The 15,844-nt window shown below is 35.3% G+C and overlaps 1 protein-coding gene across 4 annotated transcripts in view; it reads left to right on the forward strand.

The window, feature by feature from the left end:
- LOC125668247 (pleckstrin homology domain-containing family G member 4B-like) overlaps positions 1-15,844 on the forward strand; it is a 45,630-nt gene that overhangs the window by 10,450 nt on the left and 19,336 nt on the right. The window contains exons 3-5 of one of the 4 annotated variants that reach the window (XM_048902121.2): positions 3,120-3,561; positions 10,157-10,339; positions 15,595-15,718. In XM_048902121.2, the coding sequence (XP_048758078.2) occupies positions 3,120-3,561; positions 10,157-10,339; positions 15,595-15,718 (749 nt within the window). Of the gene's footprint in view, positions 1-3,119; positions 3,562-4,458; positions 8,838-9,097; positions 9,116-9,547; positions 9,777-10,156; positions 10,340-15,594; positions 15,719-15,844 lie in introns of those variants that run through there. The other 3 variants (XM_048902110.2, XM_048902154.2, XM_048902143.2) reach the window with 3 other exon arrangements.

Here is a 15,844-nt window from a genome sequence, read left to right on the forward strand (position 1 = left end):
AAAGCAGGTATGTTCTCTGCTTCATATGATAAGAGAGGGGCTTTGATATATGATTGACAGACCTGCTTTGTCAGACTGTCTGCTTGAACAGGTTTTTGACGGTGTGACCCATTTCCATGAATGGAACTGTTCTGCGGTAGTGTATGGACCTGCAAGAGCAGTCCCTCCAAGGATTGTTCAAACTGACAAGGAGTAAGCCAAAGGCTCCTGAAAGTGATATAGTAGAAATTTTTGTGAATGATTACTGAAGGGTGGTCAGTTTCATCTACAGGTGTGTGCATTCAAGGATCGGACTGTCTCTTAGAGATTTAATCTCTTGCTGATACCCAGGGTATTGAACGGAGTAGGCAAGTGTAATAGACATTAAGAGCTATTTTTCCTCCTTTTTATACATTATCATTTTACATGTTTAATTTGCAGTTAATTGCATTTCACCCAGATATACATGCATTGAATCAATTGCTAAGGATAGATAAATTCATTTTGATTCCATTTATTTGTGTAAAACAAAAAATTTTGCTTTCAATTCTTTTGCTTTGTGTTTGGATGTATTTTACTTTAATAAGAGTTAAAAGAAGAGTCACTGTATATTAATTTTTTCAGGTCATTAGATTGCATCTACTCTTTGATATATAAAGACACTTCTGTTATCAATCAATACCTGATCAATAGCTTCAATAACCCCTGTACCGATATTAATTAGATTATTTGTGTATTGAATAAATATGACTTGCTTACAAATGGTATCTGTAATGTTAATGTAAATGAATGCTATGCTCATGTAAATTACAAGTTCTGTTTCATTTTCTACTCCCCGAACTTTACTTAAAGGTGAACTGTGCCAGTAGAGCTCAGTTCTTGCTATCTTTATTGATATGTAAGGGGCCTTGTACCTGCTCAGGTACACACAGTGTATATATGACTTCAATGGTATTTTTGAGGGCAAACCTCTTTTCTCAGGCTTTTAATAGGGTCACCCCATTACGCTATTACAGAAAACCGCTTTTGTAAAAATTTTGAATGGGACCAACTTGCTTTTTGGTGATATTAGCACTTGTAGCTGCAATCCAACTTTGTAAGTAAGACTTGACGTTTTTTAAAAGCTCTGTGCATTCTAACTGTTGTGTATGTATAACAATTATCTGAAGTAAAAGAAATGTGTACAGTTTGGGTAGAGGTTACGACCTTAGCTTGTAATGTACATAAACATTTGCAAATTGCCTTTTAATCTTGTCGAACATTTACCGTGATAAATGTGGTTGAAAATTAGGCAGTGATCGACACACTGCAATTTTAATGAAGTATTTTTATTAAAAATTGTTTATATTATTGTGATTAAGTGATATTCTATGAATTGTAAGCATGAGTAATCTTCAAAGTTTCAAATTGTGTACTAGTATATCAGTTTGTGAATATCATAAGTAATAAGTTCAGCTTATAAATGTGCAAGCGCTAAATGGGTAACCCTTTCATTAAATGTCTCGTAAAATTTTTGGTTCACATATAATTGAATTTGTAATTTAATTTTGATATTTAGTATAGATCTACTGCAGTACTCAAGTACTGGTATCTAATGTCTACTTTTACTATATGTTATCTACAAACAGTTTTTTTGGACACAAAAAACAGAAAAGACAATGAGCCACGCCTTTCTATCATTGACCTCATCTCTCATGCCTTTGTTTTTTAACCATTCACACATAATTAGGCAGCATTTACATGTAAGTGATTTTAGTACAAACCATTTACTTTCTCTCTTGTGTAAAGATCTTTTATAGGATTAGGAAAAATCAGTCACATTAGGTGGCCCAAACCTGAGGAATAAATATTTCATTCCTAAGCGTGCAAGGTTAGATTAAAAGAAGTTGGTATGTGTATAGTTTGGGACAGTGGGTTAATTTGTAAGATTAGGCAAGAACTTTAGATTAATCCCTTGTTCTGGACAAAGTCAAATGATGGAATTACAGATAGGAGTGCCTCAACTAACTGGAAGGGAATATTAGAATTTTTTGGACTTTGTACAAATAGGACAATACTTTCTGTAAAATCCCTCTGAATCCATTCATTAAACAGGAAAGTGCAAGTACATGTACCCTGGCAAGTTACAAAAATAGCTGATTCAGACCATTTTCCCCTGACAATATCAACTTGTATGGAGTTGCCAAGTGTGAATGCATCTTTTGAAGTTAATGAATGAAGGAGAGCTATGCTTGATGGTTTTAGGATTAGTCTACTTTTTTAAAGTTGAAGTCTCCCTATTACTGTGACTAGTTTCTTAGGCTGGTGTTGGAGGATTTTGGAAGTGTGGACATACACATGTTTATTTAGTGAGACAATGCTTTTATCTACTTTGTGTGTTGATTTTATTTATCCTTAAAATAAGAAGATTAAGTTGTGATAAAATCTCGAAGCAAATGTGTATTGAAGAAATTGTTTTTTCACATGAGAAGTTATTTGTGCAATCTAAGCTTAAATCTATTTTTAAGACTAATTTTATTATAGATGTGAATGATTTGTAAACTTTTGAATTAATGTTGCATAACAGTTCTTTTGGTAATACATGTAATCTTTCTGAGAAAACAGGTTAAGCTAGGCTTGAGAAAAATATGAAAACTATGTAAAAGAAACTTGTTGATCAAGATTATGTATATTGTTTTGAATTTTTGCCATGTCAAATTGTATTATGTATTTTTGAATTTGAACTTAATATGGATATTGCTCCATGCGAATGTTCCACCTTTGCTGTGTACCCCAGATTGTCAGAATGTTATCTCATGCAATAGCAGATGCATCAATTTTCCTTCGTTGTTGACATTATGATACAAAACTCATTTAGCAGGAATTTAAAAGGGTATGTGGCCCTTAGTATGCTCCTGGCTGTTACAGCTTTGATTTAAGAGTTTCAGAGTATTTTTTCATATCTTTTGAATTTCAGTAAGTCTAGGATAAACATCAGAAAGTTTAGCATAAAGTTGACTTAAGCAGAAACGGATTTCAAGCTTTCCAACATTATTGGGGTTTTCAGATAAAAGCATTTGATTATGTCCAGTTTTTATTTCTGATACTGCATTGTCACTTTTGATATTGATATAAATGTTCTGCTTTGATTTTTCTTTCAGGATGAAGAGTGGTGTCAGTGTGGGAAACATGTATTGTGGCCAATATGCTATGACGAGAACATTGTCATTCATCTGAGAAAGCTATCTGAACACTCTCTGAATGTTGGAGATTTCTATGTGTATGTTTCTGTGTTAAATTCGGGTGAGCCTCGTCTCGGTGTATGTTACAAAACACCATCTGGAGTACACGAGGAAGCACTCGGTGAAAAAGACATTGAAATTTTGTTTGCAATGGATAGAACACGTTCATGTTCAGATGAAGAACTGGGTCGTATGTTGCAAAGGTGCCTGGTGCTGTTTGAAGGCAATGTGCAACATCTTAAGTGGGATGAGACTACCCAAGGTTGCCAAGACTGTCAGAGAAATCGCATGATAAAAGACTTGTTGAAAAACCAAACAGGGATATGGAATGGTAGCCGTCCAAGTTACCTCTGTCTCACAGGTTGGTATCCCTTCTCTTTGTAAAGGCACTTGTAACCTGAAATTTGCAGCACTTGATTTTCAATAGCTTAATAAGTGAAAAGAGTGCATTTACTGCAGGAATGTGAACAGGTAAGTAGCATGTCTTGACTGTCAACATTTGGAATGAAGCATATCTATGATGAGAAAAGAATTTTTTCTTGACAATGGCAGCTTTGTGTTGGTATGTGATAGCAAGTGGTAATATGTTGTCTTTGCTGGAGTAAACTTACCCCCTGTCTTGTGAAACTGTCAGTTTCTTTACAACTCTCTGACCTGGTAACTAGGTACTTGTGGGTGGTGTAAATTTCAGTGTTGAAACACCCAGGTACACCATATGATTGTGTGCATTACATCACACAAAGCTGTATAAACAGTGACCATGAACAGCAGGGTAGTGGAATTATAGGCCTACCAAAGGGAAGAGTTAAATGCTGTCCAGTACATTATGTCAGAATACCTTCACTTACTTTACTTACTGATACCTGGCTGTCGACAATAATGCAAATAAAAATGCATATATTCTTTGTTTACCCACTGATTATAAAATACCCTATTAAATTGCAATTTAGACATGGTATAGATAGACTAGGTCAGCTGGTGATTAGGCTGTCATCCAGGGACTTATAAAATACCTGTTACAAATCCATGAAACAGCCATCAAATTTCAGTTAGAGGTACATAATGACAATGATCACTGACCATAACTTTCTCTGATTGGATACCCCCTGTGTAGGTAAGAAAGGTGAAAGGTCAGAGTTAGCCTGATCAAAGTCAGTTTATGTCTGTTCTGTCAACAAAGAGACAGATATTCTGTCTGCACCAGCATTGTATACTATGTCTATAAGCTGTATTTGCTTTTGACTAATAAACAACAACAGCTGGAGGGGATATACCATGGCACAGTGGGAGACCTTGATTGGCTAAAATTGAAATTCATTTAGGACATGCAGGCAGTTGTGTACAATACTATAAGTTAAATTTCCCATCAAAGGTCCATGAAAGGACAGAGTCAATAGGGTAAATATATGTATAAGGACACAAGTATATTGGGGTTTTTTTTTTTGTTTTTTTTTTTTGGGTTTTGTTTTTTGGTTGTTTTTTGTTGTTGTTGTTCTTGTTGATTTTACTATATGGGGCAATATTCAATATGGGTATGGCTCGGAAACTATCTTAACAGCTAGAGTTATTTGTTTTAGTTCACATTTCATTAAACTTTTATTCTGTTATTTTCATAGGTATACAGTACTCCCTCAATATATCAACACCCCCCCCCCCCCCCCCCTTATAATGCCGTCATCCCCGTCTCCATGTTAATACCCCTCTTCTAATGCCAACCCCACATGATGCTTAATGCCACTGATTTTCACAAACAATTTATAAATTCATAAATTGGTTAAATTTTATATGGTTTACCCTCCATAATAATCCCTCAGTAATCACACCTACACTCTGAGAGCAGTGCAGTGTAGTGTGAAAGTCTAGACAAAGTATCCAGATGATCAGGTTAATTACTATGATAATTGCTGAATTAAACTCAAGATCATCTAAATGTTTATTCAGAATAAAGCCCAAATAAATTTACAGAATTTAATTTCCTTTGACTGCTCAGTGAATTGTCAGCAATGGTGAATTCGTTATATTAATTGCCACCCCCGCTTGCCCAAATTCGTCTTGAACAAAATTTGGCAAAATATGGAGGGAGCACTGTAGGTACATGTACTTTATTAGATCTATTAATTGCATCGCAGGAAACGCAGGTATTCCAGGTGTAATCTTCCTTTACAAATGCATGCACTTAGTGTGATAATGAAGAGATAAAGGACAAGAAAAGAAACGCTCTTGTGAAATTCAAGTTGATTCACTGTTATTTAGTCTATTATGATATTCCAACAAATCTCTTTCCATTGTTATCACATCAGACTATTATCTAGTCTTATCAAGCCTGCATATCTTGGGATTAAGTGAATGCATTGTGCCCTAAAGTATGGGAACTACAAATTGTTTCATACTGTCAGGATAGGGAACTTGTTCCTGTCTGTAGACAATGGTCAGGACTTACTCTGTCAAATGGGCTGGGGATCTTTCTGTCGAATATTTTGGGAATCATTTCAACATAAGTGGTAGCTGCTGAAAATTTGCTGACAGGTATGGAATTAATGTTAATGTATGTGCACCCTTGAAAAGATTGTTAATGTCTGTAGAGTCTCAATATTTTGATGACTGAACATGAGGGCTGTGAATGTTTTGTATATAAGAATTGTAATGTCCTTCAAATTTAAACAAATGCAACGCAGTAGAATTATTTCATCTTTGAAAAAGATGTGAATTAGTAACGACTTAATTGCCTTTAAGGTCAGATTAAAATACATCTCTAATTACCATATTTAATTGTTCTTAAGTATATAAGCTTTAAAGCTTTGGATTACATATCATCAGAACTGGCAATCACCACACAAGACATAATCCCATTAGCAATTTTATCCCCAAATCCAGAGGGTCACAGGGATTATATAGAGTGGAATGTGGTAAAGAGACTAAGATGTGCACTATATAGAGTTACCACCCCTGCCATGACACCGTGTGCCGAGGCCTCTATTGATTCTGTGGGTCTGGTATTGATTCTGGTCCGGCTCCCTGATTATATATATAGCCTAGGGTGGTGGGATGAGGAGTAGTAGTGCCCACCATTTGTCCACACTTGGAGAATTGTCCAGGAGATAAGGCAAGGATTATCCTAATCGTCAATATCACACATCTGTGGGAGGAGTCCTAATGGATTTCATGCAGTATTAATCAATGCATTCAGAAGCTAGGAGAACCGCTGAGCATCCAGATTAACTGTACAGAATTGCAGCAATTTACTGCAGCTTTTGATTTTTCATGACAAATAAAGTGTAATTCCGGAAACAGAGAAATTATGTGTGAAATACATGTAATGTAGCTTTTTCCTGAGGACAGCCAGTAACCATGGTGGAACAGTCTCCAGCTGTTATGAGGATTCTATTGTGCAGCATCATTTCTAAGTGACACCAATTTCACATTACGTAAGAGGACTAGCTACACTATTATGTATGATGGATGAAGCGTTTATATTATACTTGGTCGATTACTCATGGTCGACTATTATTCCGACATCATGAAAAAAAATTTCTTTAATAGAGACAGTAGATTTTAGCTGATTAGCTTGGATGTCACCTGACCACTCTACCTGAAGTAATGGACGTGGAGTGACTGTCTGACATTTAATTTGTAAGGGTCATCGTCGGTGATTTTAGCGCAGGGAAAAACAGTGTAACCAGTGAATAAGTAAACGATGGTAGAACTTGACAGTTGTGTGCATGCAAAATCCAGGTGAACAACTTGCGCAGTGGTGGAACTGTGTAAGAAATGGTGTGATGGGAGTTCAGATACAGCCTCTCTGCCTCTCGGTTACATCATCTATCAAGGATTCTGTGCTTGTTCCAAGAAAAAGCTAATTAAATGGTCCTCTAATTGTGCATATAATTTGCTGTTTTACAATTGGAATGGGATTATCTTAGACTGAATTATTCAACAACTAGTGACTTGTTCTCAAAAGAGGAGATATAGAGCCTGCTGATTTATGACAGAAATACCTCCACTGTCATGTACAAACATCATCTTTTAGTTGTAACAGCTAATGCATAGTTCCCAGTGTTTTGATAATGTGCCATCTGTGAAAATCATTTCTACTTATTTTGTGGTGAATGGAAATACAAGTAGGACGAGTCATCTATTGTCTGAAAAACAAATTGACTATTATCTCAGTTTCAGCCATTCCCGTCACATTTTACTCTTACTAGATATATATATATATAGGATTCATCATGGGGAATATCATTGCTGACTTTGAAATTAATGAAGTGGAGGAAAGTGATATACAGCAGGTTGAAAGTGAATTGACTGCCATTAAAGGAACTGATGTCGATAAGGCATCTCGGAAAGTCAGCCCTAGTTCCTCGGTAGAGAATTATGTGGACATATCCGACACAAAAGATTGTATTGAATCAAACTTGTCATCTCCTACGGAATATCACAGTGCCCGAAACTCGGAGCACTTTCCTTTCACAGACTCAGATGTGAGTGATATTGAATCTGAGGATCAAGTGGCGTCTCGCAAAACAGATGAAAAGTCGGTGGGCAATAATAGGAGTCTGTTTAGTACCGAGTCCGAGACCAGTGGGGATTTTCATGAAAATTGTCAAGTCTGTCAGCAGGACATGTATGACCTCCTGAACCCAGATGACCTTTCTAATACAGGGTCAGAGGTCAGTGATTTTGACAGTGATTTTGACTTGGACATTACTGGTGCTGACAGTGAAACACCAAGGCATAAGAAAACATCTGCTGGTTCAGACTCTGATCCCACAATAGAAAATGTATCTAGCCAGAGTTTATCAGATGCAGACAACACTCCAAATAAACAGGAGCCTTCTTCAGCATTGTTACCAGTGGAATTACCCTCTGAACAATTCACCATGGGAGGTAACTCCAGCCCAAAAGACACATCTGGCAGTTGCTGTACTTCTGAAAATCCGCCTAGAAATAATGAAAGCAGTAATGAGAACAATGTTCTGGCTGATGAAAGCCAGGAAAGTAGTTGTAACAAGGTCACAAACACAGCAGATGACAACTTGTGCAGTTGTGAATCAGAGTCAATGGGAGCTGGTGCTAGTTATGCAGGTGTGTTGTCCTGTGACTGTATCAGTCCCAGAGCAGAGCAAGGGGGTAGGAATGTATATGCCGAGGAGAGAAGTTCCCCCTCATATGAAAATGTTGGAACATCTTTAAGAACTTCTGTGATTGAATCACAACATGACAAAGGAAATTGTCATGAAGATAGATCTAATTGCCAATTTCTGAAGGTTAATTATGGCATTCATTCAGAAAATGGAGAGGAGATGGAAAAGTCCGAGTCATCTGCATTGACTGACTTAAAGCAAGATGAAAATGTGGACCATACACAATTAATCGGTGTTCAAAAGTACCAAGATCTGGAGAAAAGAAGCTTAATGGGAGCCATTCAGATCTCCCCAACCACTGAGAATGACCAACTCTTGAAAGCTAGTGTGGACAAAGACAACATGGATGAATACCCATCAATGATTTGGGATATAGTTAAAAACCATCAAAGTTTTGCAGATTTACTGACAAATTGTGAACATTTCTGTAGTTTTAAATTGGATTTGTTAAATAATGAAATGGATGCATATAACCAAGATGCACCCACCCCTAATGGTAAGCATTATTGATATATTCTTTGGAGACAAGCTACAAATGGTATAGGCAATAGTGATTTTGAATGCAGTTAAGGGTTCAAAGCGTCCAGATTACAGACTATATTCTTCTAGTTCAACAATTCAGTATCAAAATTTATAATGTAAATCATGAAAAAGCTTTAGTCTGCCTGACAAGTCGTTTTTCATTCAGAATTATATACTGCTGGCTTTGGTGTTAATGACCTTGACTAGGAGAAAAATGTCATTTTTCACCTGGTTGGAGGAGAAACGGAAGAGGTAAAAAACCGAATATTTACCTGTAAATACACCTGCTCTATCAAGTCACGTTGAACAATTATTAGGAGTATGGGAATACTGAGTAAGACGTATAACGTTCTCCATACTGTGGAACAAACACAGTATTCTTAAAATAGAATTTAAAGTAAGAAGAAAAATCAATGAATATTTACAAAGATTTAAAACAATTTAGTCATGTCAAACATTTTAACCTCATAAGTGCTACATCCAACGTATACATTCAAAATATTGAATAAGACTTTTGCGTGACTAAATGGGAACAATTTATAATGTCGCTTCACAGGTAAAGGTGAGAAAAATCGAAATTTGGCGGTCTTCTTTGTTATGATGATTCACGTCTGTATTTCACTTAAGACTTAGACTTTGGCCATAAATACCTGCATTTTAGCGGAGCAGTGCAATATCAGTGTTTATATTTATAGACAAGGGACCTAAATTTACATATTACATCCAGACCTTAGAGGTGTGATACCTTGTTATTCCACTGTGCAGTTTATGAATGACATCTCAAAAGCATGTTGAGTAGTTTTACCCAGTGCAGTTAAACCAGATAGTTTGATTGAACAGGATGGTTTTCCTGCATGTTTACTTAGCTTGAGTCACTGGTCAAACAGAATGATTTAAGGCAGCGACTTTATAGGTATGTTTTTACATTTGAATAAATTCTTGTTCTCTTAATGGTCAGTCAAGAAAATTGGTTTGATATATTGAGTTTTATTTTGTTCAAAGCGTTAAATTACAGGTGTAATGTACATTGTATTTTTAACAAGAGTATTTCATTTCAACTCTCGACAATTTACAATGGGTATGAATCTTTTCCAATGTATCAGACAAGACGAGAAAACATTCACATACATCTCCTACAACTCATGCTGTTGTCATTTGCGCATTTTTTTCACATTCCACCATGTTTCTGAATCAAACCTGATCTTCTGTTTGCCAAGAATAGATTGTGAGACATATCAAACCTGTGCTTTTTTGTGATGTTCTTATTTCATCAGATTTTCCATGTTGTTACAGAGGGTATTTCGACAATGAATTCTGCTGGTGGAGGGGCCACCCCAGGCCCAGGGCCGGGAGGAGGCCAGAGGCCCGGTAGTCCTAGGAGCCCAGGCTTCTACAAACATCGAAATCTAGATACCCCCAAAACTATTATGGATGTGGATTATAAACTTCTGAATTCAGGAATAGCTGTCCTTCCAGGTAAAGCATTGGCTAGTGATCAGGAAACTATGTCTATCTTAATGATAATTTTTCTATGTAGGTTTAAAGTTTATTTTAATTGTTGTCAGTTAGATGAGAACATCTAATTTATAGGAAACATTATATTGGTTTTCTATTTTAATATTATCTGGGGAAATGCTTTTGTTCACGTTTTAAGGAGCTTACATTAAAACAGTGAATTCAATGGTGTTATTTTTAATTCCCAGAGTCGTGCTTACATTACACTGTATGAACCACACACTTCATGTCACATTTCTCTATCTCCGCATTCTCATGACATGCTCGGCCCATATCTTCAGGATTTCAAGCATTTGTCACTACCTACTAAAGATCAGGACATTTCAGGACATCACACTTTACATTTTATTATTCTTATCAATATATATATATATATATATATAATATCTATCTATCTATCTATCTATCTATCTCTCTATCTCTATCTCTCTCTCTCTCTCTCTCTCTCTATATATATATATATATCTATATCTATCTATATATATATATATATATATATATATATATATAAAAGCACTGAAAAAATTTCTTTACTGGCCTTGTATCTTCTCAGATCCGACACTTTAAGAAAGTAGGGTGTTGTTGGGTTTTTGTGCTTTTATATATATATATATATATATATATACATATATTAAAAGAAATAGAATAAACAGTACACAAAGTTAAAAATTTAACGCAAGCGCTTTCATTTTATAATCCTCAGGCGTTACATTTTAAAATAGTTTTGAAATGGTTTGACGTCATAAAGGCGTCCTAACATTTCACGTACATAACGACGTCATAAACGAATGAAGGGAAAAGGATTTTACGTTAAGCATATTATGACGTCATAGATAATAACAGTAAACATATTTTACAGTAAGCTATTGAGAGCCGGTTTTAAAGTCTTAATAAAGTGTCTTTCTTTTTCTCGTCGGGAAATAGTATTTTCTGTATACAGTTTATAAAACGGAAATACACTGAATTGTCCGTGGCCACACACATCTATATGTTCACTAACTTTAATTTTTCTGTATTTTTCTCTAATGTTACACCTATCGTTCGGCAACTCAACGACCTACTAAAAACAGATGAAAAAATGGGGAAAATTATGAAGAAATATACTTTTATCAACAGCAAGAGACAACCGAAAAATCTTAGGAGACTGTTATGTAAATCTAATTTTCAGGAAAAGTCCAACAATTTTTTTTTCACCGTTACCAAATGTGATGATCGGCGATGCGGAACGTGCCCATACTTAAGGGAAGGAAGTTCGTTCGAATTTAACAACAAGGAATTTACGGTAAATTCAGATATGACGTGCTCCACCAAAAATTTAATTTATGTTATAACATGTGCTGGCTGTGGAAAACATTATATCGGTGAAACTGGAACTACTCTGCGAACTCGTATACGAGTTCATAAACAACACATTTCAGCACCCGAATACAGAAAAATTAAAGTTAGTGAACATATAGATGTGTGTGGCCACGGACAATTCAGTGTATTTCCGTTTTATAAACTGTATACAGAAAATACTATTTCCCGACGAGAAAAAGAAAGACACTTTATTAAGACTTTAAAACCGGCTCTCAATAGCTTACTGTAAAATATGTTTACTGTTATTATCTATGACGTCATAATATGCTTAACGTAAAATCCTTTTCCCTTCATTCGTTTATGACGTCGTTATGTACGTGAAATGTTAGGACGCCTTTATGACGTCAAACCATTTCAAAACTATTTTAAAATGTAACGCCTGAGGATTATAAAATGAAAGCGCTTGCGTTAAATTTTTAACTTTGTGTACTGTTTATTCTATTTCTTTTAATATTTTATACCGGACACTGTGATTTTTTTTAAAAACACAATTTGGATATATACATATATATACACACACACACACACACAAACACAATGAAGGAACAATATTTGTTACTATTGGAATGATGTCCATATTTTTCATTTGTCCCTAATCCCCATGTTGAACCTGGTTCACATACAAGTTATACCTAGTGCCCCATACTGACTAGCACCCTTCCTATACTTGTTAATGTATTCAAAAAAACCTGTCTATTGTGTCATGTGCCAGAATTTATGCTACTAAATAGTCAGATCCCATGGCAACATTGCAAACATTTACCTTTGATTTCTTAGCCCAAGAAATTTGAATTTCTAAAGCATCTTATTGAGGGATTTTCGTTTTGTTCCAAACCAACACAAATGACAAAATTTTACATAAAAATGTGACATGATCTTTGTTGACTGTTAAATGAACTTTACAGTTCTGGTTCATGGATTCAGAGTTCATATTTTGGTCACAGAAATAGTGGATTGTGAAAGTTATGATGATCACATATATGCAGTTTCAGCAAAAGTCACACACAGAAAGTAAATTTAACGAGGATAAATATGTAACATGTTGTACAAATATGTTGAAGTCTGTGGATTTATTCTGATAATGATGGCTAATAATTATGAAGAACTTCCCTGTATCACAAATATTTATCCTGACAAGCTGAACAATGACCAGTGTCAATAATGGCTGTTGAATTGTGTGGGGTAGTTATTGACAGTGAAGCTTTTGAGCAAATGATATTGGCACTTATTATCCGGATGTCAAATATTACTCTGTTTTAGGTGTAAATTATTGGAATATATAGTCTATATAGAACATTATTGTTGTGTATTTCGGAGATATTTATGGCATATAATATCTAACTCATGAGAACCAACAGTGATGATTGGTTGTTGCTGGTTCTACTGATGAAATGGTACTAATTTTTACACCGTAAGCTATTTTCGGATGGACCTGATTATACACACTGATTGTCTGTTATATTTGCAGTAGTATGTATCCAAATATTTCATTCACTAATAGGAAAACAAATTTTCTTGTACATATACTAATAGAATCCTTCATTAGTACGAGTGTGGGATAGGGAAATTCCACCGAGAGCCTCGTCCTAGACGGCGAATCTTGTTTCAAAGGTGGGATTTCCCTATCCCACACAAGTAAATAACGAAGGATTATTTTTCTCACATTTTACCTACAGTTTAGTGCATAAATTTAGGAGCTTTGAGAAAATTTTAAATTATCAAAATCCTCATTTGATTTTCAATGCAAAAACTAATTAGATAGGCGTAAAGAGCATACCCGAAAATGGTTTACACTGTAAGTGTAAACTAAAACTTCCAAGGTTGTCCACCAGAAAGTATACTACATTAAAATTTAAAGTAAGCACTGCAAAATATTTTTACTTCACCGTGTAATGTAAATCTTAGAAAATATATGACGTCACAATCAAATGACGTTGCAGCAGTGGGAGACAGAAAAATCTCACATGGGTAAAGTTGATCTCACACTGGTGATAATGTGAGAAATATACATCTTCCTTATTCAAATGTAACAATTGGTGTGAAAGAATTAAAATTTAACAATTGGTGTGAAAGAATTAAAATGATGTAAGTCATGCAGGCTGATGTAAAAGACCAACACAGCAGGACTGCGATTATACACCCTCTATTGTAAACTCCATTATACAACAAAATGTTATCAGCAACAACAGGGTGTGTACACTCTAAAATTAGTCATCTGTACCAGTATGTCACAGCAACAAGGTGGCAGCAGCTAGGTCTGTGTGACTCCACCAGAGGTCACATGACTGCCTGGGTCAATCCAGGATACAAAGGGTCATGTGCAGGTCTCCATCAACTGTGTGATTGAGGCAGATGAGGCAGAAAATTGTGTCTCCTGAAGCTGTATGGGAGATCTGATTAAGGGAAGTCTGGCAGACACTGACAGGATTGTTGGGAGCTGTGTCAGAGAGTGGTAATGACTAAATTGCTTGCTGTAATTCACACTAGACATGCATTTTTGGGGAAAAAAGAATGCATATTGAACCAAGCAATGGCAGATAGATAAAATCACTGTCAATTGATGTTTGGTGGAGATATGAAGAATGGTAATGGTAATAAGAATAACACTATGTATGCAAACTTTACTGCCCTTGAATTTCCAAATGTTGATTTAATTGTGGTCTAGCCTATTTTCCAAAATTTACAAATGTAGTGCCTGAGTGTGCTTAAAACTGAAAGATTTGTAAGTTGATCCTGAATTACATAATGTTGTCTGTGTCGCTACAACTCCTTGTGTTGACCTTGTAAAGTATAAGATAAATCTTTAACCTACAGTATATCATACGATCATAATCATAGAGACATTGTTTCAGCAGTGCTATCAGCCAGATTGTCTATATTTATCTACTCTAATCAAGTAATCCATTAAAAATCAATCTAATTGGTTGAAATTTTTGGCAACGTTGAGACATTTTCAGTATTTGGCAGTTAAATTGAACTCTTTAGTCAACATGTCTCGGAGCGGACTGCCATGTTGTCTTGTATTTTGCTTGTTTTGAAAGGAGAGGGATAAAAACATCAATATATCGTGATAGGAAAAGAAAAAGAGTTGCGTATTTAGAGGTCAATGTTGTTCAAACTTTGTCCTTTAGACAGGGAGAAAGATACTGGCCAAGTTCTTTACCTTTGATCTTGTTCTTTGTTGATATTTTGAATTACTTGTTTCTGAATTATGTTTACATGCTACGCCATTTTTCATAGATAAACAGCTCAGTATAATTGGCTGTAAAAGATGTGTCAGATAGGCTGTTTATTTTTGTAATTAAGTTAGTTTTCTTGATGACCTGGTTTAATTGTTCAAATTTTATAACTATGAAAAGCATTAAATTGGAATCTTTTATAAAATGCTTTGTTGATTTGACCTTATTCTTTACAAAAAATATATTTTGATATTCATTTCAAATTTGACCCAATAATTTCTTTTAAATTGATTTTTTTTTTTTTTACTTTGCTCGTACATGTATTTGCCAAAACATTTGTGTGTCAGCTAGTGTAGCTTTGAAGTTTAATGTATGAATGAAGCAATTTGACAATCATGCTGTTATTCCTATCCTTAACTGACCCTATTTTATGGAAACAATTTACCTAAATCAATAGTATTTTGGATTTGTTTACTCAAGTCTTATATTTTGAAGAATACTTTGATCATTTCATGTTTAGTCGTACGGTAGTTTGATATGCCTATATAGACATGTAAGCCTGGTAAATTGAATACCCAGGATGATATCCACTTTATGTTTACAATTAATATTGTTTTGTATAGTCTTCAAGTACATTTCTTATACCTTTTATCAGACTAGTTTGTTTGGTTTTAACAGGCAGTCGGGATTCTGAGGAGCGTTCAGTGGTATTCATCTTCACCAATAGTTCCCTTTGGCAGAACCAACAGGTGCCCAGTGCTGAATTGTCCAGGCTACTAATGTACTACAGGAATGTTCCCAGGTAAGGAGTAAAATGATAGCCTCTTAATGTATGAAATTGACTCCTCCTGATCATAAACATATTCAAATCATCAAGGTAGAATGATTATTTTATATAACACCCCTCCTCCCCCCCTCCCCCCCCCCC

This window comes from Ostrea edulis, chromosome 1, assembly GCF_947568905.1.
Source record: "Ostrea edulis chromosome 1, xbOstEdul1.1, whole genome shotgun sequence".
Classification (NCBI taxonomy): domain Eukaryota; kingdom Metazoa; phylum Mollusca; class Bivalvia; order Ostreida; family Ostreidae; genus Ostrea; species Ostrea edulis.